Source organism: Podarcis liolepis (genome assembly GCF_965112155.1).
Source record: "Podarcis liolepis genome assembly, chromosome: 6".
Lineage (NCBI taxonomy): Eukaryota > Metazoa > Chordata > Lepidosauria > Squamata > Lacertidae > Podarcis > Podarcis liolepis.
The window spans coordinates 53,600,378-53,626,361 of NC_139559.1; the positions used below are offsets into that span (position 1 = coordinate 53,600,378).

Here is a 25,984-nt window from a genome sequence, read left to right on the forward strand (position 1 = left end):
ATTAGGTCACCCTGTCCCCTGAGGCTCAGATTCTGAGAATCATCATTGGAGCCTGGGAACACCAGCATCCCAGGGTGGATCAACCAACCAACCAACCAACCAACCAACCAACCAGTCAATCAATCCAAGGGCATATCCTGGTTAATGTGTTTGGAATATGGCAGCTATTGGGTCAGGGAGCAGAGTCTAGTGGCTCAGGATAGAGCCTTATGAACATGGGGACAGAGATATAGCAAAAAATCACCAAGCCAAACAAAACTATTCTGTCCTCAAAGTTTTTGTCCTCAACTAAGCTTTTCCTTCTTCCTCTAGCAGTAAGATGAAAGAGGATAAAGCCCTGAAATTTCATGTTACATCCTCAAACCTGTCAACCCTATGTAAAACTGCTAGATGAACCTGATAATCTAGATTTATTTCAGTCTGGGTTCAGCACAGAAACTGGTTTAGCTGCTCTGATGGATGACTTATAACAGGAGAAAAAGAGGCTCTGAAATTTCTCCTTGGTCTCTCATCAGCTGCATTCCTTCTTGACAAATTGGCTGGTTTGGGAACTAGAAATACAGTGGTACCTCGGTTTATGAACTTAATCCATTCCGGAAGTCCGTTCTTAAACTGAAACCATTCTTAAACCGAGGCACGCTTTCCCTAATGAGGCCTCCCGCCGCTGGTGCCCTTCTACCATTCGGATTCCATTCTTAGACCGAGGTAAAGTTCTCAAACCAAGACACTATTTCCAGTTTTGCAGAGTTTGTAAACCAAATTGTTCTTAAACTGGACTGTTCTTAAACCAAGGTACCACTGTACTGCCTTCAGTAGTTCTATTCCTGTTTCCTTGTCCAGTTTCAGAAAGTGGTAATGTGTTCGATCTCTTGCTATGAAGTTCAATGGGATTCTATTTTTGTCTGCCATGCTTTTCAATATTTACATGAAGCCCTTGGAATAGGTCAGAAATCTTAATGAGGTGTCATCAATATGCAGATTATATCCAGTTCCATGTCTCATTTGCAATGAAGCCACTAATAGGCTGGTTGAGGGCCAATAAACTGAAACTCAATCCAGATAAAAAGAAGGCTACTTTGGCAATCATTTGACCAGAAAGGTAGGTTGAACCCATTACACTGGTCAACAACAAATTTGTTGTCTGAGTTTTTTCAGTTGATTTAGGACAAATCTGATGCGTTGAATCCAAAAATCACATTGGTTTTGCTCAATCAGGTCAGGTTTTTGAGCTATTGCCAAATGTCTTTTTTATGTTTTTGTTCACATGTACGCTTGTGTGGAGCATTTTAGAAGAAGTTGGTGGGGGTAAAATGCCATGTTGAATAATTGTTTTGATTGGAAATGATTATTTTAATGACAAGAAGTATTCAGGTCCAATAGTTCTGGGTAATTATGTCGAAAAGGGATCAGTTTGAAGTCATAAAACCATGTCACTGACTGCTACTTCTGCGCTGTTGATTTGACTGGGATCAACAGAAAGAACCGGGGCAGCCTCAAGTATCCTGATCTTCAATCAGCACGTCGTCCTGTAGCTCATTGTGTTGAAATTCCAGTGCCTATCTTCGGAGAACTTCCTGACATTAGTGACGAAGATGCCTCCAGTGTTGAAGGACATGAAGAAGAAGTGGTTCTTGAAGATGATGCTCCACATCCATTTTCCCAAAAGGAGTTGAATGATCTAGTTAGCGACCTCAGCTTGTCAAAGGACTCTGCCAAACTGTTGGCATCCAGATTGAAGGAAAAAAACCTCCTCTCTGACAGTGCTCGCATCAGCTTCTTCCGCAACAGGCATCAAGAGTACCTCCGTTTTTTCTCGGAAGAGAAGGACTTGGTGTACTGTGCAGATATTGCGCAGCTTCTGCTCAAGCTTGGAGTGCCACAGTACGAACCCAAAGATTGGAGACTGTTCATTGACAGCAGCAAGCGATCACTGAAATGTGTTCTGCTACACAACGGCAACCAGTTTGCCTCTATACCCCTGGCTCACTTGAGTACACTGAAGGAGAACTATGAAGCGGTGAAGTATGTGCTGGAGAAAATTGGTTATGATCAGCATAAGTGGTTTATTTGTGTTGACCTGAAGATGGTGAACTTTTCGTTGGGACAACAGTCTGGCTTCACCAAGTACCCATGTTTTCTGTGCATGTGGGATAGTAGGGACCGTGCTCAGCATTACACGAAGAAGGACTGGCCTGTGCGGGAGGAATTGGTGCCTTGCAAAGAAAGGAACGTCATCAACGACCCTCTGGTGGACAGAGGCAGAATACTCTTCCCACTGCTGCACATCGAGCTCGGCTTAATCAAGCAGTTCACAAAGGCTCTGGACAAGGATGGTGACTGCTTCACTTACTTGTGCCAGGCTTTTCCAGGATTGACCATGGAGAAGTTGAAAGCTGGCATCTTTGACGGTCCTCAGATCCGTCAGCTCATCAGAGATCCAGAGTTCGGAAACTCAGTGAACGAAGTGGAACTGGAAGCATGGAAGGCATTTGTTCTGGTAGTGAAGAACTTTCTTGGCAACAATAAGGCCAGAAACGACGCAGAACTTGTCAACAACATGCTGAGTGCTTTCAGAAACCTGGGCTGCAACATGAGCGTCAAGATGCACCACTATTTTCACATATGGACAGGTTTCCTGAGAACCTGAGTTCAATGAGTGACGAGCAGGGGGAGAGATTCCATCAGGACATGAAAGAGATGGAGACCAGGTATCAGGGTCGCTGGGATGCAGTCATGATGGCTGACTACTGTTGGACTCTGAAGAGAGACCTCCCTGCCGCTGAGCATTCCTGGAGTTGCAAGAAATGGAAGTTCAAGCCCTGAAGTTTGAAAAATGGTGAAGCAACATGCAATTTACGTGTACTTACCTTTATCAATGCCCACCATTCACTTTACAGTAAATCTGACCTGATGGAGAGAAATGGATGCCATTTCCTGATTCAGCAGTGCAAAAATACCCTAAATCAGTTGTAGAAATCTAGACAACATTCAAAAAGTAAAAAATTGTTGCCCAGTGTTATTAATGGGATAACAGACACATTGCCCCTGAAAGATTAATGCCTCTGGCATTCCAGGTAGAACACATACACATACATAGGCATGGACTTATAAGGCAATGTTGCTGAGTTCAGCCTTAACGGATGGATGCACTTGTATCCTTTGCAACCACACTCCAACACCCACCCAGTCTGATTCTTGGGTGGAGGGAGGCATGGTAAATGCTAAGAATAGAGATCAGCCTCTTGCACCTTACATTGCTTAGCTCGTTCACACTGCGCTAGACCTTAAGCAGAGCCTTGGATCACAATAGATCGTTTATCCACCAACTTGAACCCTAAAAGCAAACAGAATGCTTTTGCAATTAGCTCTTGTCTGATTCACTGGCTGAGATTCCATACCTTAGGCATAGCCACCAAGAGCCCTTGCTTTGTAAAGGCTGATGGATTAACTCAGGTTAATCAGCTGAGCTGTAGTGATATTATTTATAGCATAATCGGTAAAATGCTGATCTCCACCCCTGTGTCCCCCCCCCCCCGTTTGTTTGCTCACTCTGGAAGTGGTGCTGCACTTCATTCCAGCCTGCTGAAATATGATATCTATGGTGTCCCCGCCTATTTGTTTCATATATAGCATTACCTACAGGATTGCATACAAGCTGCATCCAGCCATACTTCCACCAAGAGACCCAGAAGCTGCTTCCCGGGAATTCATACTGAGCAAAATGCAACTCGCCTTGCCTGGACTGGGGTTAAACCTTTACCTGTTTTTTTATGCAGCTGCTATCTTCTGTCTGGTCAGCGTGCTCCTGAAAGTCATCCGGCTATACCAAAGGAGGCAAAAGCTGATCAGATCTTTGGAGAGCTTCCCAGGGCCACCGAAGCATTGGTTTTATGGACACACCAAAGAGGTAGGACTTCTTCATTCCATCTAGTAGAACTCAGAAAAAAAGTGAGTGATTGTAATGTTTTGTGTCAAACAAATGTAGTGCTGTTGCCATTGCTGGTACATCAGACTTTTCGTGAGCAACTACAATGCGGGTGGCAAAGGGCAAAGTAGACATTATGGTGCCATGACCTATGTGTTAGAATGTGAACTAGATTCCTATAAAGCAGGATGTAATTTCACGTACAGAGAAGCAGACATGAGATGAATGCTAGAAGTGCCTGTCTGTACTTTACACAAGAAGCTGCTTGTCCCTAGCCATGGTGCTGTCGCCTTCTGGTTCAGCACCCACTTCCTATTCAACCCACCCATACACTACCTGAAATCAGCTATTTCTCACATTATAGGAATTTGGTGATTTGATTCTAACACAGGGATATGTCGCCATGACCCTGAGGTTGCTTCCAGGCTGTTGTACTACGTTTAAGTTTACGGACTTGGGTGGCACTGTGGGTTAAACCACAGAGCCTAGGACTTGCCGATCAGAAGGTCGGCGGTTTGAATCCCCGCGACGGGGTGAGCTCCCATTGCTCGGTCCTAGCTCCTGCCAACCTAGCAGTTTGAAAGCACGTCAAAGTGCAAGTAGATAAATAGGTACCGCAACGGCAGAAAGGTAAATGGCATTTCTGTGCGCTGCTCTGGTTTGCCAGAAGCGGCTTTAGTCATGCTAGCCACATGACCTGGAAGCTGTACGCCGGCTCCCTTGGCCAATAAAGCGAGATGAGCGCTGCAACCCCAGAGGCAGTCACGACTGGACCTAATGGTCAGGGGTCTCTTTACCTTTACCTTTACCAGGTTTAGGACAGAAACTTAAATGGGGTACAAATTACAGGATGAAGGGGATAGTTTTGGAAGGTATCTGATAAGCCTGCTATGAAGCAGCCCAATGCTTATTGTGGAGAGAGAGATCCCCGATGGCCTGGGGACTTTGTGCTTTAAAGCAGGCTTGAAATGTTTTTGAGTCTCCAAGGAAATGGAGCCCTGGTCATGGAGATCTATGTTATGCAGTAGCCCAAAACTTGTTTAGGGGTCTAAGAGCGTATGTACTTCTTTGTTCTGATTGCTCATGCGGATCTGCATGAGATACAGAGCTGGAAATTAGGAATCAGCTTCATCTCATGCCTGATCAAAGACTTTGGAAAACTAAAAAACTTGTTTGTTACTTCATAATCTTTTTGGTGGATATAGGCTGGGTAGAATTGGTTATACCAGTGTAAAGCTTCTGAGACCATCTTTTTATGTAATGTTTATCAGACTGACTTAAGACTCTGAGATGGCCTGGACAGTGGGAAGTCCACACCTAGTTGACTATAATAGCATTGATTTGATTTTTGTCCCCAATTGCCACAGCTCGGTCGAATTGGAGAACTTGCCACAATGGTGTCCTGGTCGGAGAGATATCCCAAGGGTCATTCCTTGTGGTTTGGAGCTTTCTTGGGGTTTCTCAATATCTACCATCCAGATTACGCCAAGGCTGTATACAGCAGAGGAGGTAACAAAATGGCCCATTTTAAGGCAATATCTGTACATCTCCTATCTGTACACTCAGTGTCATTTGGTAGCTAAGCTCTGTAGATGGGGGACCTGTGGCCCTGCAGATGCTCTTGGACTTCCGTTGCCATCAGCCCCAGTCAACATTTCCAATGGTCAGGGATGATGGGAGTTGTAGTCCAACATCTGGAGCAGCCCAGGTTTCTCATCACTGTTATGTTGTAAGAGTTTAGCTGTAGAAACATAGGAAGCTGCTTATACTGAGTAAGACCATTGGCCCACCTAGCTCAGCATTGTCTACAATGACTGTCAGTGGTTCTCCAGGGTCTCAGACTTGGGTCTCTCTCAGTCCTACCTGGAGATGCCAAGGATTGAACATGGGACCTTCTGCATGTGAGGCAGATACCCCACCATTGAGCTATTACCCTTCCCGTAGGTATGTCTGCACTCATCACTCCCCTCTGAAGTTGTTCCCTTTAGGCCAGTAGCCTGACTGACTTGTTTCTCTATTTGGCAAGCCAAACAAAACCAACAACTATATTGTAAACCAAACAAAACCAAATAAAACAAAACCAACAGCCATTATAGCCCAGGAAACCCAGGAAGGTGTGAAAAGTATTGCAAGTATCACTATAGAATTATATGTGAAATAGAAACATTAATTTGTCTCACAAATGCTAATTGATTGAGAGGGAAATTACTTCTGAGATACAGGGGTTGCACATGGTGCTGAAACTCCAGAAAGAGCTCGTTGTCCAGGGGAAGCCATAACCATGTCACTTTTTGAATCATTCTAGGTGTTAGTCTCTGTGTTTTGCACTTACTATCATATTTTCTCATACCATTTTACAGGTTTTTACTTGTTAAACTTGCCTTAAACTTGCAGTAAGCCCAACCTTAGCTGAAAGGCATAGAAGTTGGTATTTTATAATAAAAGAAGAATAGGCCTGGCACTCTTCTATCGCAACCCTCTAATTTGTTCTATTGGCATCGATGCTCCCTGGTTTAGGTCAATGGTAGAACTACCAAGTATTCCTACCAGCCTATGGTTATGAAAAGCCACATACCCAACACAGCTCAGCATGAAAGGTTGACTAGGATTGTACACATAGTGTAATCAGGAAGAGAAATCCAGACCTTGAAGCTGAAAAGCTGCAATTCCATTTTAGTCATTACAGAGGCAATGTAAATGCCTATAGTTAAAAAACCTGCCCATAGGGTGTCAGCCACAACAGGAAAAATATTTACAGATCAGCAAGGGCCTATGACAACCAAATGCGACATCTTCAGCAGAGGAGGGGTGATGACCAGCCCTTCAATTTCCAGGTGGAAACAAGCCAGAAATCAGCCCAAGGCAAAGCTTCATCCTAGGAACAGGCACCAGTCTGATCATAGAATCATAGAGTTGGAAGGGACCCTGAGGATCATCTAGTCAAACCCCTGCAATGCAGAAATATGCAGCTGTCCCATATGGGAACTGAACCTGCAACCTTGGCCTTATCAGCACCACGTTCTAACCAGCTGAGCTATGCATCCTGCTGCCTATTTATTGTTCAGTGAGTTCTTATTTAGAGCTCTGTCTACAGTTAGCACAGTTGGAGCTAACTGTGTCTGATGGTTCTCATCTGCTCCCCCCCCCCTTTCTCCATATGCAATAATTTTTTTTCTCTTGCGCTTGCAAAACAAATGATTGGTGGTTCCAGTGTGCCCTTGCATTCTTTCTTTGTTTACACATGCTATAGTTGCTACATAAATGCCATGTGGAAAATGTTTTTCTTAAGCATCTGGCTAAAAGCGGAAAGTCTCTCTAAAACATGGAACAAAGCCATGCTCTTAACTTATCGTACTGAAACATCAGTTTGCCTGGCTTAAATATCATCCTGTCATTCTCCTGACATTTCCCCCTGTTGATGGTACTTTGTCTTTTTCTTAAGGTTCCTTCCAGGTCATGCCAATGCCGTGTGGCCTTTTTAGGTTCAACTTGTCGGCATCTAATCAAGGTGTAACTCGCATATTCCACCATTCTCTACCTCCATGTTAGCTAAAAACATAATAGTTTACACAGATTCAGAGCAAGAGCTTCACTCATATCAGACCAGGTTGACTAGGCCTTCAGTGGGTTTGGCTAGAGCAACAGAAGACTGATGTTTTATGTGGTTGATATGCCTCTTGTATCTGCTATATCGCTCAGTAAAATCAGTGCCAGTTCTGGGTTTTGTGGGAACCCTTGGGCTTTGCTCCCTGAGTGTGCCCACCTGCTCTTCCTTTTCACTATTGTCCTCTCACTTCCCTGTGCTTCTGGGTTCAGTTGGCACCATCTTCCAGAGAAAGAGAACACAAGGCATGTTCCTTGTCCTTAATCCTAAACTGCTTGTTTGGAGATATCAGATGATCAGGCAGTAATAGAAAAACTGCTTGTTTGGAGATATCAGATGATCAGGCAGTAATAGCAAGGAGGAGGAGGAGGAGGAGGAGGATGGCCAGGAGGCTCCAGGAACTGGCAGCGGGCCTTTTACTGGGGTGTGAGTTCTCCAATGATACCAACTGCTGCCTCTGGCCCTGAGTAGAAAGCTAATACTTTGTGTGCTTGGAAAATGTTTGCCAGACCACTTCAACAGCTTTTGAAAGAAAGCTTTATAATAAGGTTTTCTGAGAAGAAACCTGACTCTGTTATGAAGTGGTGTGATAACAGAAGGATTCCAACCTACTACTTTAGCTGAAGGTCACCTCAGCTCTTGAGTCTTTTATACCTTCTACAACATTATTATTCCTAACATTTATTTGTAGGAATAATCAGTGGGCTTCATATGTTTGTTTTCAGCTCCTTACTAAATATATGGGGTGGCAAAATCGTTTTCATTTAAACAACAACCAACACAGCCTTCCTTGCATTTTCCAGGTGCCCCTTATTTATTCTTATGTATTCTGAGGAGCTTCTGGAGAGCTGTCTCCCAAATTCTGTTTGGTTTCAATTCCTAGTTCTTAATTAACAGCAGCAGTTGGCACCTTCCTCTGTTGTCTCCGGCTGTTTTCACTGTTACTTCTGCCTTTGGTTGATAAGATCTTGCATGATCATTCTAGCAAAACAGTGGGAGCTAGTTATAGAGATGCTGGAGAAATTGGATTCTGTAGGCATTTAAAACCAAATTATCAATTTCGCAGTTTCCGAATTTGTGAACCAAAACATGACTATCCTTTGAAATTTGCAGGTATCTGAATTTTTGCATTGCAGTAGTCTTAACAGATGTTTATTAAAAATATATATTAGGGGAAAGTGTGCATAAAAGTGAAGGTATTAGTGAACATAACAACAAGGATGCATAATGTTACGGGATGGCTTGCAGAAATGTGTACATTCATCAAAACTGCATATAAAATTTGTTTACTCTGAGAAATTTGCACTAAAATGCTGATGACGTTTCGTGAGGATTTTTATTTAAAAAATTAAAATACAAACAGCAGCAATGTGTGGATAACTGAAAGTCAGATTGGAAAAATGAAACATGGAGAGAACCAAACTTGACAGATCCTTCCTTCCCTAGCCGGCAGAAGTAGTAGCAGAGCTGAGACCCCATCCAACTCAGAACAGCCCATTTTGAAAAGCAAAACCTTTTTTTCTAAGTATCCCAGGGATTAAAAACAACAGCTTAAGTTGATTAAACTTGATGGTAAAATTCCGAAATGAACTCAGGAATGTAACAGAGATATATTTAAATGTGAAAAGTGAAGGCCAGAGAGGAAAGATGGAAAAAGAGAGAGAGCATAGATTGATTATTGGAGCCTACATTTCAGATTACTGGAGGAAAGGAGATCTTCTTCTTTTTTAAAAAAAATATTTTTTATTAACCGACCAATCAAATCAAATCACATCACAAATTCCGAATTACAAAGCCGAATTTTAAATTTTTGTTGGGGGTACCCATATTTCAAGTTCCGAAGGGGATTCCAATCATCTTCTTGCTGCTGCATTAATGTCCACAAATCTGTCCAAATAATGTTCACAATTCTATCCAGTCCTATCTTGCTGTTCCCACATCTCATCTTGTTATTTTCATATATTTTTATTTTTTCTTTGTGATCTCTTCTGATAATCTCCTTAAGCAGGTAAACACAAATTATAATCCTGTGTGGATTTTTCGGTCCAATAACCATATCAAGATGGTTTACATATATCATCACTTCCATAAATAAAAGCACTCTTTCCATCATTAATCTTTACAAATCTATCGCCTTCTTTAGTCCTCTGAAGAGGTTCGCCCGCAGTATGAAAACAAATGCATTCCTCCTCCCAGACATAAATCTTTCGACAGAACTTGCCAAAATGGCGACGCTGTTTTTTACTGCGTCATCCCAAAGCTCTTGTACTTTTCCACGATCTCCTTAAAACATGCTTTGGTTAGAAATTATCTCAACACAGTCTTAAATCTTCCAGCTTAGGTCATTTAAGCGGCATTTCTGACTTGTGGGGGGGATTATTGGTTAATCGCATAGAAGAAAGAAAGGAAAGTCCCCCCCCCCATCCAGTCCCGTTGCCGACATACCGAGCCTTGGTGTGTCTTCTCATGATATATTCCTGTTTATCCGACCCGTGTTCTTTCTCAGAGATCCCTTCAATTAGCAGTCTTTACTCCCCATTCTTCCTTGAAATATGTGCATTTGCTTCTTCCTAATTGTTTCTTTTGAAGTTGCTGCAGCTAGTGGCGCAAATCAGAGACAGCGTCCAGGAGAACCGAAATCCACACAAGGGCTTTCTGCCTAGTGCCCCCACCCCCTCAAGTTCGGGGGTGATATATATGGGCACAGCAGGCAAGGGCAGTCCCCCCCATTCCCTGGGGGGGGCAGGGAGGCTGTTTACTCCCATCACAGCCTCTTAATTACCCCGTGTGGGTCGGAGAGATGTTATTGCCAGCCATCTTCCAATGCGCCCCTCGTGGCCCCCTCAGAGGAAAGGGGATCTTCAGTGGAGATCAATCAATGACATTTCCTCCTCCTCATATCAGCATGGAGATGGTTAGAAAGGAAGGGAAACATGGTCTCTATGTGTTTCTCAGTATGGAAGTTTTGCAGGAGAGGAAAGGAGAAAGGTTCTCTGTTTATCTTCAGCGATGTTTTGATCTCCTCATTTCACTGAGGAGATGCAAAGGGAGGGAGAAGCATTGTTAAAGATCTGGACACAGCATTTCATTCTCCCTATTTATTCTTGGAAGTGCATGTGTGGCATAAGCCTGTGACAGCATGTATGAGTATTTCATAGAATCATAGAATCATAGAATCATAGAATCATAGAGTTGGAAGAGACCACAAGGGCCATCGAGTCCAACCCCCTGCCAAGCAGGAAACACCATCAGAGCACTCCTGACATATGGTTGTCAAGCCTCTGCTTAAAGACCTCCAAAGAAGGAGACTCCACCACACTCCTTGGCAGCAAATTCCACTGTCAAACAGCTCTTACTGTCAGGAAGTTCTTCCTAATGTTTAGGTGGAATCTTCTTTCTTGTAGTTTGGATCCATTGCTCCGTGTCCGCTTCTCTGGAGCAGCAGAAAACAACCTTTCTCCCTCCTCTATGTGACATCCTTTTATATATTTGAACATGGCTATCATATCACCCCTTAACCTCCTCTTCTCCAGGCTAAACATGCCCAGATCCCTTAGCCGTTCCTCATAAGGCATCGTTTCCAGGCCTTTGACCATTTTGGTTGCCCTCCTCTGGACACATTCCAGTTTGTCAGTGTCCTTCTTGAATTTCGAATGTGTGTGAGAGAGGGAGGGAGGAGATAATGCAGGGGTGTCCAAACTTTTTTCAAAGAGGGCCAGATTTGATGAGGTGAACATTCATGAGGGCCGACCAAAGAAGTTGTTGACCTTTTTTTTGAACCACAGGGCACTGGCGCAGGAAGGGGGAGGGCACCGCCCCTGGCAGCACGATCCCAGTGGGGTGCCATTGCGGCTGCCCCCCGACTGTGCTGGGCGCCACACCCCTGTGGGTGGCACGCCACGCCCCCAGGACGCGCGCCAGCTCTGCCCCCACCTGCTCTACGCCCCCGGTGCCGGAGCATGAAGCTCCACCACTGCTACGGGGAGGAACTGCCTTAGGGGCCGGATTGAATTGACCGGCAGGCGGGATTAGGCCCCCAAAACAGACTTTGGACATGCCTGAAATAATGTATGAGTGTGGAAGAGGAAAATGAGTTAGTGTTTCTGGAAGCAGAACTCCCTGCTTCTGGCTCTGATGCTTGTCCACCTTTTGATGAAAAGAGATGTGCAAGAGCATCATGATCAGCATCATGTGTGTGCGCTTTAAAAAAAAGTCATATCCTTAGTCATTAATTCAGCGTGTGTGTCAACGTGATATTTAGAAAGCAACCCCAAATAGAATGTTAAGATGGAGGGGTATTAATTATAAATTATATGATTGTGTGGTTGTTTTTTTAAAAAAAACTTTTAAAAATAGATTTAAGGACAACAACAACATATAGATAAGGGGTGGGGGAATGAAACTACAATAACAAAAGGGGGAAAGGCAATAATAAGCCATTATTTTTCCATGATAATTTTTTTTTGCAGTTTCGTAAATGTTCCTTAAATAAAAATAAACATATTTCTACTAGTTTAGCCAGCCCTCAGCATTTTGTGTCCATCATTCCATTTTGCTATGCTTTCCCTGGGCTACTTGTTTGCTAATGGTTGCATCCAACCAATGTTAGCCATACTCAGAATAGACCCACTGATTAATTTTTTTAAAAAAATATATTAAAATATCCTGCTTTCTTTTTCTGCATTGCTCAATGCACTCATCCTTTTTGAATGTTGCAGATCCGAAGGCTCTTGATTTCTACAATTTTTTTCTCCCATGGATCGGTAAGTAGCATTATGCTTTTGGTTATTACATTTTGATCAGGAATCTCCAACTTCTTTAGGCCCTGGGGCACATCTGGAAATGGTAAGGAATTGCTCCCAAATACCCATTTCACAGAAGAAAAATTTGAAGGTGCTCAGAACAGTCCCTCCAAAAAGAAAAGAACAACCTTATAATGACCTGCACAGAGCCTAAAACAAGGAACACACAAAGAAAAGGGTGGGGGGTTATCCCTTTAAAAAAAAAAAAAAGCAAGCAAGTATGGGATGGTGAGGGAGCTCTAGCAGGCACCAATGGTCCAATAGTGCCCACAGGTGCCACACCGGGGACTCCAGAGTTAGATGAATTAACTTAACTTAGGGATTCTTCTTGTGGTGCTATCCCTGATTAAATGTGAACAAGGAGTTTCCTCATGTGATGGACTCTACCCATGGCATACCATCAATCTATATCATAAAATCAGAACACTGAGTTCCAAAGAACAGCCAAATAAGAGAAACGTTGATTGGGATCCATCTGTCTCGGGAGGCAATGGAAGTCAAACTATTGGAGTTACAGAGCCTGCTGTGGCTGTAGAGACCAAAACAGGAGAGAGATGTTTTGTTGCAGCTGGGGCAGACGAAGATGTCCGGTTGTGCTGATGCAGGTGTACAATGGCTTTTCTTCTTTCTGCACTCTTCCCTGCAGTCATTCCTCCTCCAGTCACTGCTGTGAATATGTACAACTTGTTATTGCATTGGTCCTTGCATTTAATGTAAGTGACAGCAACATACCCCAGAGGTGTCAAGGGGATTTAAGCTCTTATTGCTCTTTCAAGCAAATATTGGACATTCTGTCCCTTGGCTGACCTCATTAGGGGAAGGGCAGCTATTCACATTCCATTAACACAATGTGTTTTGTTTATGTTAGACCACTAGCATCTATTCTAAAGAACTGAGTAATCTTCTTGGGAAGACAACGTATGAGCAACTTTGGATAAGGTTACGGTGCATGTCACTAACCATTATGCTAAGTATCTTGTATAATAATGCCCTGTTCAGATTGAAGCCCCTACTGCAATGCAAGCATAGATCCAATTCCTATTAAAGTATACCCCTTTGTTTTCTGTGTTAAAGTCCGCCATCACGACTGCTGTGTCTCCTTTTGTTTGGGCCACTCCTTTATTCTGCAATCCCACAAAATTGCCAGGGTTGAATTCTTTGTGGTAGTAGGGTGGAGATCAATGTGATGATCCGCATTAAAGCCAACAATCTCTGTATGTCATTTATTGAGAGTACAAAATGCAGATGTATAAGTTGCAGGATTAGATGGGGTTGGGCATGGAATTTTAAATCCTTTTAGCATGCCTCTGTTCAGACATGTTCTGCAGAGATTACTAACAAAAAAGAGATTTGACTAGCTTTTTCGTTCCATATTAGGGAAAGGGCTACTGGTATTAGATGGGCCCAAATGGTTCCAGCACCGGCGACTGCTGACTCCTGCATTTCACAGTGATATTTTAAAGTCATATGTGGTACTGATGGTCGATTCCACCAAAGTGATGCTGGTAAGGGCTTTTTTTAAAAAAACACCCCCCCCAAATACCTCTCTCTTATATCTAATAGAAGATCTAAACTAATAGTATTGTGGTTAAACCAGTTCTTTTTTTGGGGGGTATGCAGGGGTACACATACCCCTAAACATTTTGTGAATCTTTGCACTTTTGTCCATTACTGTATTTCTTTTCCTTGCTTCGAACTATAAAATGGTCATTTTCTTGAGTCAAAACATTTTTGTAAGGGAAAAAAGCACTGGGTTAAACTATTCCAGCATGGCAATTGCACTTTGTGCCCAGGTACCAACCAACCTAGAATTTGGAAGCCTTGATCAGAAATGTTGATCCTACTCATAGCTTATTCAGAAACTTAAACCATCTTGTTGTACTCCTCTGAGCCTTGGGAACTTCCAGGCGCAGCAGCACCAGGTTTGATTTCCTTTGGATGAGGGAGTGCAAGCCCAGCACTTTCATGCAGCAAGATGAATGTACCTGCTTCAGGCATCAACCTGATGGTGAGATGAAGACTTGAATTTGTAGCTGTTTAGTATTGGCCCTGAGGTTTGGCTTGGGGTTCTAGAGTTCTATTTCATTCAGCAAAATGTCTTGGACTAGCACTATTAAAGGATTCAAGCATTACTTTATTTTCAATTACATTTCAAAATCCTTTGCTTTATTTTCAAATACATAAGTAAAACATCAGGGAAAGCAATGAGACAGTCCTACAAGGTACCATATATGTGGCTCCACGTCAGATCACCCTAAAGAGACTCTGCCTTCAACAAATTCATAGCTTTGCCTCTGCCTCTTCCAAACACACACACACACACACACACAAACACCCCCCCTTCCCTTAGCTAGAGGATGAGTGTCACCACTACCTCCAAGCTGAGCTGGGTACCTCATACAAGCACAAACATTGATTCTCAATTAGCTCTCACTGAGGAAAAGCTGACAGTCATGGAGTATTATCCAGAAATCTGCCTAATCTGCCTAACCAGGTCTCATGGAATTATATTTAGACATAGTATTAAAAATACAGGCAACAACACACACACACAAACAACACCACAACAAGGTCACCAGCTGCCATCCTTACTTGTGCCATAAACATAATCTATTAACTCACTAACTGGCCATATGTACGTTGTATGTTGCATAAGATTCAGGGCGGCAGGGAATCATAGACAGGAAAAAATATAGGCACCAGAGGAGTCAACTCCTAGGGGCACAGGTCCCTTTGGCCCACCCAATAAAATATTTGAGGGGGCCATGCACCCCAGGTTGATGGCCATTGCCATTTAAATGGTGTATCATGTGATCAATTATGTGGGACGGGGCTTACCCCCATATTTTATTCATGTTGGCACCCCTGATAGGCACCCTAACTGATTGGAATTTGATTGTCAAAGGTTTAAAGGGCTTCCACATTAGAAATAAATGGAAACCACCCTACCACAATATATAAAAATAAGAATTCATTGCTTACTACACATGCTAGGTTGGTTTGTACAGGATCATAATCACCCAAATCTGATTGCTCCACTAGTGTTTAGATGACTGCCACGTTCTCTCTCGAATCTATAATTGCAACAAGGGATTTTGTGGTATTTGTAGTTGTAGGGGAAATCACCTGGGTGTCGAATGATCTGCCTAAGTGTTTTTACCGTGAATTGTAAATGTACTAAATAAAGGAATGGATGGTGTGCCCTGCTCATTCTACGTATGGATATATGGACATTGCAGCAGCGTGGGTGGATGGCTCAAATATGGATGCCAGAAATCTAATCATCTGAGGAATTTACTTTTGACATGTGAAACCTTTCTCTCTTACATTAGGATAAATGGGAAAGGCTGATCTCAGAAGATAAATCACTGGATATTTTCCAGCATGTTGGGTCCATGACACTGGACAGCATGCTGAAGTGTATCTTCAGTTATCAAAGCAATTGCCAGCTTGACAGGTATCATGAGAACTGGGGGGGGGGGAGACTTAGGAGCATCTCCAACCCCATTGTTCTGCCCGGACACTGAGGTCCAGTGCCAAGGGCCTTCTGGCAGTTCCCTCACTGTGAGAAGTGAAGTTACAGAGCCTTCTTGGTAGTGGCGCCTGCCCTGTGGAAAGCCCTCCCATCAGATGTCAAGGAAATAAGCAACTATCTTACTTAGTCATCTGAAGGCAGCCCTGTTTAGGGAAGTTTTTAATGTTTAATGCTGTATTGTGTTTTTAACATTCGGTTGGGTGCTGCCCAGAGTGGCTGGGGAAACCCAGCCAGATGGGCGGTGTCTAAATAATAAATTGTTATTATTATTATTACTTATAGTAAAGGCAAGGGAAAATTTAACTCCAATTTATAGATAAACCAGAGAAGCATTGGGTGTGTGTGGAATCACTTCTCGTATAAAACATTGTTTAGTGAGAACCAATTCACGTGAGCATCAGGTGCACAGAAACCGCTTGAAACCCCTGCACCTGTTCTTTCCAGGCCTATGGGCAGTCTCTCACAAGTCCCATGTTACAATCCAGAGTGGAATGGGTCTAACTAATCACTATCCACCAAGAATGCTTGCAGTTGTGCTGCCACTACTGACAGTTGTACTAACAGTTACTTTGGACAAAAATGGGGTTTAGTGACCGGAAAGAAGTTGTCTAGAAACTGTTGGTTCCAGGGTAGTTTTTTTCAGGTGTAGTCACAATTCTGCCTCCTTAGGGACAGGAGGCATCACTTCCTTGGTGTAGTGATTAGGTTAGGACTCAGCCACAATAATTTGCTCTCTCAGACTAATTTGCCTCAGAAGGTTGTTATGAGTATAAAATGGTGATGGTGGGCAAGACTATCTATTTCTTAGAGGACAGGTGGGGTTAGACTGAATGTGATAAATAAACTACATTGTTTTGTATTGTGCCTGTTAAAAATTATCACCTCTCAATTAAACTCTTTCTTTGACTCCTCTAGTAAGAATACATATGTCCAAGCAATTAGTGACCTCAGTTGTTTGATGCAGGAAAGAATACAGACATTTCTCTATCACAATGATCTAATCTATCGCATCTGTCCTCATGGATACCGTTTCTTCAAGGCTTGCAGAATAGCCCATCGCCACACAGGTATTTCCTTTGGTTCTTCTCTTCAGTGGAGGGATCTACACCTGTACGTACATAGCTAAGGCAGCAAGCCTAACCCCACTTACCTGGGAGTAAGCCCTATTGAATTAAATGGATCTTACTTCTAAGCAGATATGGTTAGGCTTGTGCGATAACACCCCAAGGGCATGGATAGCCAGCTACCAGACCCCAAGCAGAACCCAACTGCAAAATTTAATCTGCAGAAAGTCAACCTGGGCTCTCCTGGGGGGTGGGGGGATGCTGAGCAATTCTGATGCCTCTCAGGGGTTTCCTAAACCCTTGACTTTTCAACAGTGGCACTTCAGATATGTAATAGCTTCTCCAGAGAGACTCGCCTTGCACCTGCTTTACAGTCTTTTCAATACCAGAAGATCTTTTTTATTCACCCACATTTTTTACCTGTGTTGTAAATCTGGACCATAAACTATTTTATGCTGTCTTTATGTAAGGATGTCTTTATCTCTGTCTAAAACCTAAAACCCTGAGTTTGCTCTGAGAATGGCTAAGTTAGATGCCACCCAAAATAAACTGATGTGTAGACTTTTTTAAAAAAGACTATTTGATAGTTGATAACATGTCAGGTTTCATATATGATTTCTGACAAAATCAAGTCAATCAAAAGATGCAAGCAAGTCTAAAGTATGTGAGTTTCCAATTTTTAGGTTAATGTTTTACATTTCAAACTCAAAATGCCATATCTAAAGTTAAATAGCAATGTTTGCCAATATTTGTTTGCAATTATTTGTTTCAGCAGGTCTAGTAACAACAGTCCTAACCGTGGATTCAGCAATACAGCTGCAAAGAAAATGTTTTAAGTGCAATATACAATGTGACACTAGATGATGATGGCAAGCCTTATGGAAAATTCAATGTATTTTAAAAAATGTTTTTAAAAGAAACATTTTCAGAATTTTTTTTATATGTGTGTAGATTTCACCCTTAAGTCCTGTCCTACTATGGGAATTTCTTCATCCTTTTAAAGTTAGTAACATACAGAAAATTACTTAGAAGCAGTGAATGTCATGACATCTGTTTGGGAAAATTATTAAATTTATTACTTTTTTTTACACAGAAAATGTGATTAGGGAAAGAAAGGCACTCCTCAAAGATGATCGGGAACTTGAGAAGATCCAAAAGAAGAGATATCTAGACTTTCTGGATATTCTTCTCTGTGCCAGGGTGAGTAAAATCCACATCATGTATTTCCAGATAAGGGATATATGCATGTATGCAGCCAACAGTCCTGTCCCTTAGATACATCGGTTTACAGTGTTTCTGTCTCACTGCCCAGCCAAAAAGGGCTTCCAGAGTGGCTTACTTAAAATAATCAATAATCCCATGAAGGAGGCAAGTGACTGCATGTGACTGAAAACAAAGCAAGTCCTCTGTGGCTTTTGACCTTGATCATTCTCCATTTTTCAGGATGTAAATGGTGAGGGATTATCTGATGAAGACATACGTTCTGAGGTGGACACTTTCCTCTTTGAGGGTCACGATACCACCACCAGTGGGATTTCCTGGACCTTATATGCCATGGCCCAGAATCCAGCACACCAGCAAAAATGCAGGGAGGAGATAAAGGAGATTCTTGGAGAGCGAGAGACTCTGCGCTGGTGAGAAGGTCCTTCACTCGCTATCTGTTTTTCTTTTGTGAGGATCCCTGCTGAAGTGGGGCAAGTTTTACTGTTTTCCAAGCAAATATGTGACCCTCTTGTCAGAGCTGAAGTGGAAAAGTTTTAGATTTTTGAAAACCCTGGTTAATACATGGGAACTCTTTGGAGAGGTAAGATGCCACAAAAAGTTTCAGTTTGCTTCAGAAATTGCAAATAGTGCTGACCCCCATGAATGTGAGAGTGTGTCACGCTTCAGCATTTTGAGATTCATAGTTAACGCTGAAGGTTAATTTGTTTGGGAGAGGTACATGTGTCTCATATTCAAGTTCCCCCTCAGTTATTTCACTGCATGTATAAATGCAGTTTTGACCAAACTGCGGGAGGCAGTGGAAGACAGAAGTGCCTGGCGTGCTCTGGTCCATGGGGTCATGAAGAGTCGGACACGACTAAACAACTAAACAACAACAACATAAATGCAGAATATGCAAGGATGCTCAAATCTCCTTTTTTGTCACGTCTTTTAATATTCTACTCCACTTTCTGTGGAATATTTTTGTCTTCTTGTCACTTGTGAATCTTCCTCACAGTTTTGTTTCTTTGTTTCTCCCAGGGATGACCTTAGTAAGATGACTTACACTACGATGTGTATTAAGGAAAGCCTCCGTGTTTATCCTCCTGTTTCTCAGGTGTACCGAGAGCTCAACAAACCAGTCACATTTCCTGATGGAAAGACATTGCCTGCAGGTCTGCCTCATTATGTTTGATTACATTTCACAGTATTTTCAATGACAGACATGAAGGATGGAAACTGAAAGAGTGGCACCGGTGTCCCGATTGTTGGTTTTGTGACAAGTATCTGGCATGATGGGGTGATAGGGTTGACTTGCTCAGTTGTCTTGAAGGATATAATTCTCTATCTGACTTTGGAGTCATGTGCCCCTAAAGGCTGTTGAGAGGCTTAGAAGTTGTACTACAAAAGTTCTTTGTGTTAGGACACTGGAACTAACGAGGCAAGACACAAGGTTTGGGATGTTACTAGGGCAACTTCATTAAACTACAACATTAAGAACTTCTAAGCTGAATAGGAAATATCCATGTGTGGGAAATACACATCCTCTGTCAGGCTCTTAAGTATGCCATATCCAAATTTTAAAGTATGGCTGGCTAAGATCCTTGCCTCACTGAAGACAAGTTTGAATTAGACAAGCCAATGCCAGGATAAGGCATCTTCATATCTTCCTCTGCAGATATATTTACATATTAAACTATGCACCACTTCGGAGGCAGTTTGTAAAACTGTCTGTGGTCAAGGAATGACAAAATAAATAAAAATGAAGTATAAAGTCACCCTGAGGACTTCCAGATTAATCTATCTGCTCCATGAGTTCTGGCAAAACTCTTTGTCACCTCAGAGAATGACCATGTCTTAATGAACGCAGACTCAATTCCTCACTAAGGCATTGTAACCAACATGCAAGTAACTCAGCAACAAATACCACAAAATGCATTGGGATGCCATAACAGCTGCATCTTAAGCAATCCTTCCCTGGGGCCTTTCTGCAATCCAGCAATGCAGCACTGAAAACACAACTTTATGGTGTGTTCCACCTTCCATTTACTAATCAGATATTTCTCTCCTTTCCCTCCAATCCTTAACAGGTGCTTTGATATCCCTGAATATTTATGCTCTTCACAAAAATCCTGACGTGTGGGAGAATCCTCAGGTATTTATGCTCTGGAGCATTGTTTGGTCAATGGTTTAGAGCATGTTGAATGCACATTTAAAGTGTGTTTATTGCACACTAAAAGCAGCTGACTCCTCCCCCAAGAATAATGAGAACTGTTGTTTCTGCCTCACAGAGCTTCCATTTCCAGAGCCCTTAACATACTACAGCTCCCAGGATTCTTTGGGGGAAATCATGTGCTTTGACTGTGCACTGAATATGTTTTAAATGTATAGCATGGATGTGCACTTAGAATCACAGTACCACAGCAGCGTTGCACGCAAAATGGGATAAATGTACAGTTGCTCAGTTCCTGATGTGTGAGGTGGAGACTTTGTGGATGCTCTAGGATCTGGGCTTCTGGAATTGTGCCCCACTTTTTTGGGGGGGGGATCCCTTGAGAATTGTGCAAAATGGCAAGAGTTGGAGCATGAAAATTTGCTGCAACTTGGGACAACTTAGCATTCCACAGCCTAATGTTGACATACCTGCCAACATTTGTCTGATAAAAATAGGGACATCCTATTCCATAATGATAATTTTACTGTTTATACCCCACACATCTTACTGGGTTGTCCCAGCCATTCTGGGCAGCTTCCAACATATATAAAATCATAATAAAACATTCAGCATTAAAAAAAAATCCCTATACAGGATTGCCTTCAGACGGCTCTGGGGTCAGAAAACTCCATGCCCTCCAACATTTCTCCAGTGAAAATAGAGACATCCTAAGGGAAAGTGGGACATTCTGGGATAAAATCTGAAACTTCTCTAAATCAGGGATGTGCCTGGAAAATAGGGACACTTGGCGGGTCTGCATTGATTGCCCTATATTGATGTACAGACAATATCAAGCAGATGCATATGGATGCATATTCAGAGCAATGAACATTCTGTGATCGAAAATACAGGAAGGAAAAATAAATAACAATAAAAATTCTTAGCCAAAGTAACTCTGAAAAGAAGAGTTTGGATTTGATATCCCACTTTATCACTACCCGAAGGAGTCTCAAAGCGGCTAACATTCTCCTTTCCCTTCCTCCCCCACAACAAACACTCTGTGAGGTGTGGGGGGCTGAGAGTCTTCAGAGAAGTGTGACAAGCCCAAGGTCACCCAGCAGCTGCATGTGGAGGAGAAAAAGCGAACCCAGTTGCCCAGATTACGAGACTACTGCTCTTAACCACTAGACCACACTGACTCTCTAGACCACAAAAGAAGAATTCTGCAACCTTTATTTTTTCTGCAAATGATACACATTGTACTCTTGCTTAATTTAACTTGCATAATGTACATTGCTTCTGTTGGCCATGGGGAGCATTTATCTAGGGCACTGAAGTCTCATTTTCTCCCTCAGATCACAAGTTTGGGATGCAGTACATGCTGGGTTCAACCCCCGGCAACTTTCTACATGTCAATGCACATCCATGTTGCCAAACTGAAGGCTAGCCCACATATACATGTACATCACTTGAATTCTGTCTTTGATGTCTGGCAGTGGCATCTGAATGCATCAAGTGACCTCAGTGAAAACCACTGTGCTTTACAAGAGTGAAAGCTCCTCTTGTGGTGTTGTGATTGTGATGGTCTCTTCACTTGTGCAATATCACTTGATACTGCAGTGATCCAATGATCAGCATGCATGCATGAAGCAGGTCCAAGTACATCTCATTGCTGATGCAAGCTGCTGATAGCTACAGTCTTACTCTCTTTCAGGTGTTTGATCCTCTAAGGTTTTCACCCGATAATTCATCTCAAAGACATTCCCATGCATTTTTGCCGTTTGCTGCTGGACCCAGGTAATACAGCTAATGATGTAAAGTTGTTCACTGAAAATAGACAGAAGCAAGATGAAAGATAGTCAGCCAAAGCAAAACTTGATTTATATGATCAATGAGTGAAGTTCATCCTCAGAATTATGGATTGCTGCTTACCTGTGTCTGATTCTCACTGATATTGTGACAAGGAGAACGGAACAGCCCCCTTCCATGGGACAGAAGGTTTGTTCTCTCTTTTTTTAAGGAATGAGCAGAGCCATCTTTCCAGAAAGATTAGCTTTCCCCCCTGATAAAGGGGTCCCTGTGTGAGTGTTCTGTTTACTGAGGCTTTAGGACCAATCCACACTCTTTGGGTTGCCCGTGCCCCCAAGTCCAGGGTAATCCATGTGGGGGTTTTTCTATGGGTTAAATGCATTCATAGTGAAGCAGTTGTCTGAACACACCACAGATCTTGCTCTTAATTTAGCACACTATTGCACTTAGTACATGGATTCATGGATCCTTAATAAATAGTTTTACTGTGGATATATTCTGTCTGTGATGACAACAAAATCCCAAGATTAAAAATAAACTCAAAATGTGGTTAGTATGAATGGATTATTGTAAGGACTTAGATGGTCATAACTGAGGATCAGGAATCCTGCACTCAATCCAAATTCTTCTTTATTTAAGCCCTCTGTGGAAACGCCCCATTGCTTCAGAACAGGTTTCGCCAAGCTGGCAAAACAGTTCCCATCAGCACGAATTTGCTGCCTGGAGCTGAGGTTCAAAGCGGCTGTAGGGCAGCTGTAGATTGGGGAAGGCTTCTCTAGAGGTATTCCCACCCCCACACCAAAATATCCCATTTCCCATGTACCATCACTTCTTCATTCATTTCATATTCTAGTTACCCATTAGTTCTGCAGCTGGAATAAACAAGGACAGCTGAGGAGCTGGTTGCAAATTGCAGAAACCACACAGGTTCAGGGTTTATGGGTTTTCAGCACCTGCATTCTTGTTCAGACACACGTACTGAAGTGTTTAGAAAGTTTGTATGAGTTTTAATTTGTTTGTGGGCTATTCTGTTGCTAGCTTCCTGTGTGTTTTAAATCATGGTTGTAAATTTTTATTGTTTTATCTTGTATGTAAACCACTTTGAGATTTATTTCTACAAGCAAGCAGAACAGGTGACTCCCCATACGTGAAGTACCGGGAGATAATTAAATAATCCAATTCATGCCTGGAAATGGCAGGAGAGAGCTGTAGAGTCCTCATAGTTCATGAGGAGACCCTCAGCGAGGGCAGAGGAAGCCTCAAAGAAGGCCAGAGGTGCAGCAAGGCTTTGTTTGTGCTGCCCAGCCTCTCCGCCTAACAGCTGATGTAGCTGCTGCTTTCCTGTGTGTCCTTCAGCCTCCTGCCAGCCCCAGGATATTTTTGGATACCGTATTTTTGGTATGGATTGAAGAGTGACCGAAAAGGCGTTTCGGGGGCTCTGTGCCTTATGCATGCAGGGCCCCCCGTGTAAGTGTGGCGATGCTTATATATGATTCTTATGACATGAAATACTAAATAAAAAAATATTATGGGCCTGTTCAAGTTTCAGCTTGAATGTTTTTTCTTCCTCAGGAATTGCATTGGGCAACAGTTTGCTATGATGGAGCTGAAACTGGCGGTTGCTCTGACTTTGCTGCGCTTCCAAGTTGCACCAGATCCTGCTAATCCTCCCCTTGAGAAACCTCAGCTCATAATGCGCTCTTGGAATGGGATTCACTTATATTTAAAGAAGCTTGCATAGATTCTCTGTCAACCACAGAACATGACTCTTGTCAGTAATAAAACTTGTGGAGCTGCTAAGATGTGTTATCTTTATCACTATTTGGTAGATCAGGAGAAATATATTACAGTCAAACCTCTGCTCCCGAACGGCTCCATTTTCAAATGTTTCGGCTCCTGAACACCAAAAACCTGGAAGTAAATGCTCCGGCTTTCACAGATTTTTCAGAAGTCGAATGTCTGACGTGACTTCCACTTGAATGCAGGAAGCTCTTGCAAACAATTGGAAGCCATGTTTCAGTCATTGAATGTTTCGGAAGCCTAATGGGCTTCCGGAACAGATTAGCTATGATACCAATTCAAACAGCTATAGCTTCCCCCCACAATTTAGGCAAGTGCCATCCCTGCTGTTTTTCAGAACCTGTCAAAGGCCTTCCTCTTCCAACAAGCCTTTTAAGTAGAAATCTTTCCTAGCCTGCACTTGTATTGGAATCCCCCCCCCCAATTTAAAAATTGCTTGAGTGTTTTCCTGCCTTGGTTCCATTGGGAGGAAGGGTAAGATATTAAGGAAGGAAGGAAGGAAAAGCCTCTATTAGAAGCATCCGTGGTGTTGAACAACTTCAAGTAAACATGCACGACAGAATCCAGTTACAGACACAGATTATAATAATACCTAGTACAGTGCCAAAGTAGCTGGTTAAATGGTTAAATTATCTTAGAAGAGTTGTATTGTGTGATTTCCCCCCCCCCCGCCCCACAGTGAAGCATGGATATTGGGAGGGCCTGAGAATTTTGTGTCCTTACTAATAAAGGGGGGGGGACCAACCCAAACTTCCTTGAGCCAATATTTCTTTGCTTCACTTCTTTCAGCACTCATCTGTGTTGTGTAAGACATTCAGATAAGGCTATATCCAGGACATTATTGAACCATTCCTCTTTAGGAATCAGACATGACTTCAGTTGTTCCAATGACCATCTAAGCCACCATCAGTAAGAACAAGTCAAGACATCACATGGCCCTTGCCCCCTCAATCGCCAGGTGGCATGTTTGATTCCAAAGTACAACTATGCACTGTGTAGCATATCTGTAACTTGTTTTTCTACCCAGCAGCTCAAATGTGTACATTTTCCTCCCCTACCTGCTTCTATATTTGCAGCAGCCCTGTGAGGTGGGCTAGGTTATGTTAATATAGATACATAAGCAGCAGCAGGGGGCCCAATCCACATACAATGTACCAGGCCCAGGAAATCCTGTTGACGTCTCTGAGATTACCGTTGCTCCTGATCTGGAAATTCTCCCAGCTGGAGCATAACGCTGCAGCTAGACTGATGGTGGGGACAGACTACAGCCAGCACATAACTCTGGGGCTTAAAAGCTTTCACTGGGTGCCCATACCCCACTGGACCAAGTTCAAAATTATTGCATTAATTTACAGGGCCCCAAACAACATGGACGCAGGATACCTTAAGGATCCCCTGGTTCCATATATCCAGGGCTTTTTTTCAGAGGGAATTAACAGGAACTCAGTTCCGCCACCACTGCCATTCTAAGAAAACAAGGGAGGTGTTCATAGTGAGTTCCAGGACCTCTTTTTCTAGAAAAATAGCACTGTACAGTGGTACCTCGGGTTAAGTACTTAATTCGTTCCAGAGGTCCATTCTTAACCTGAAACTGTTCTTAACCTGAAGCACCACTTCAGCTAATGGGGCCTCCTGCTGCCGCTGCGCCACTGGAGCACAATTTCTGTTCTCATCCTGAAGCAAAGTTCTTAACCTGAAGCACTATTTCTGGGTTAGTGGAGTCTGTAACCTGAAGCGTATGTAACCTGAAGCATATGTAACCCGAGGTACCACTGTATATATCCTTGGGAAGTGATTTTGATTGGCAGAATGTCCCATGGAAAAAGCCGAAGTCCCCTTACCCTGATTCATAGCTCCAGTCAAATTTGCATAATTTCTGTATTTTTATTTTGTTTTCTACTGCATAAATCTTGTGCTTCTCAGCTCCTGCTATCAGAAGCTTGAGCTGTGCGATCTGTGACCTTGTGACATGGCAATACATTAGATAAATAATTGTACTTTCATACAATAAAACTCAGGTTAATGCTTGCAGAGTGTAATTATATGACCTCAACACACACACACACACACACACACACACACACACA

General features: G+C 42.7%; 1 protein-coding gene across 1 annotated transcript; it reads left to right on the forward strand.

Annotated features, from left to right (window-relative positions):
• The first annotated feature begins 3,619 nt into the window (after positions 1-3,619).
• Positions 3,620-23,897, forward strand: LOC310709658 (cytochrome P450 4B1-like). The gene is made up of 12 exons (XM_083509632.1): positions 3,620-3,907; positions 5,293-5,434; positions 12,248-12,292; positions 13,709-13,836; positions 15,664-15,788; positions 16,782-16,933; positions 18,024-18,130; positions 18,374-18,564; positions 19,175-19,308; positions 20,224-20,288; positions 22,003-22,085; positions 23,670-23,897. The coding sequence occupies exons 1-12, from the start codon at positions 3,722-3,724 to the stop codon at positions 23,836-23,838; spliced, it is 1,527 nt and encodes a 508-aa protein (XP_083365758.1). The 5' UTR covers positions 3,620-3,721; the 3' UTR covers positions 23,839-23,897.
• The last annotated feature ends 2,087 nt before the right edge of the window (positions 23,898-25,984 follow it).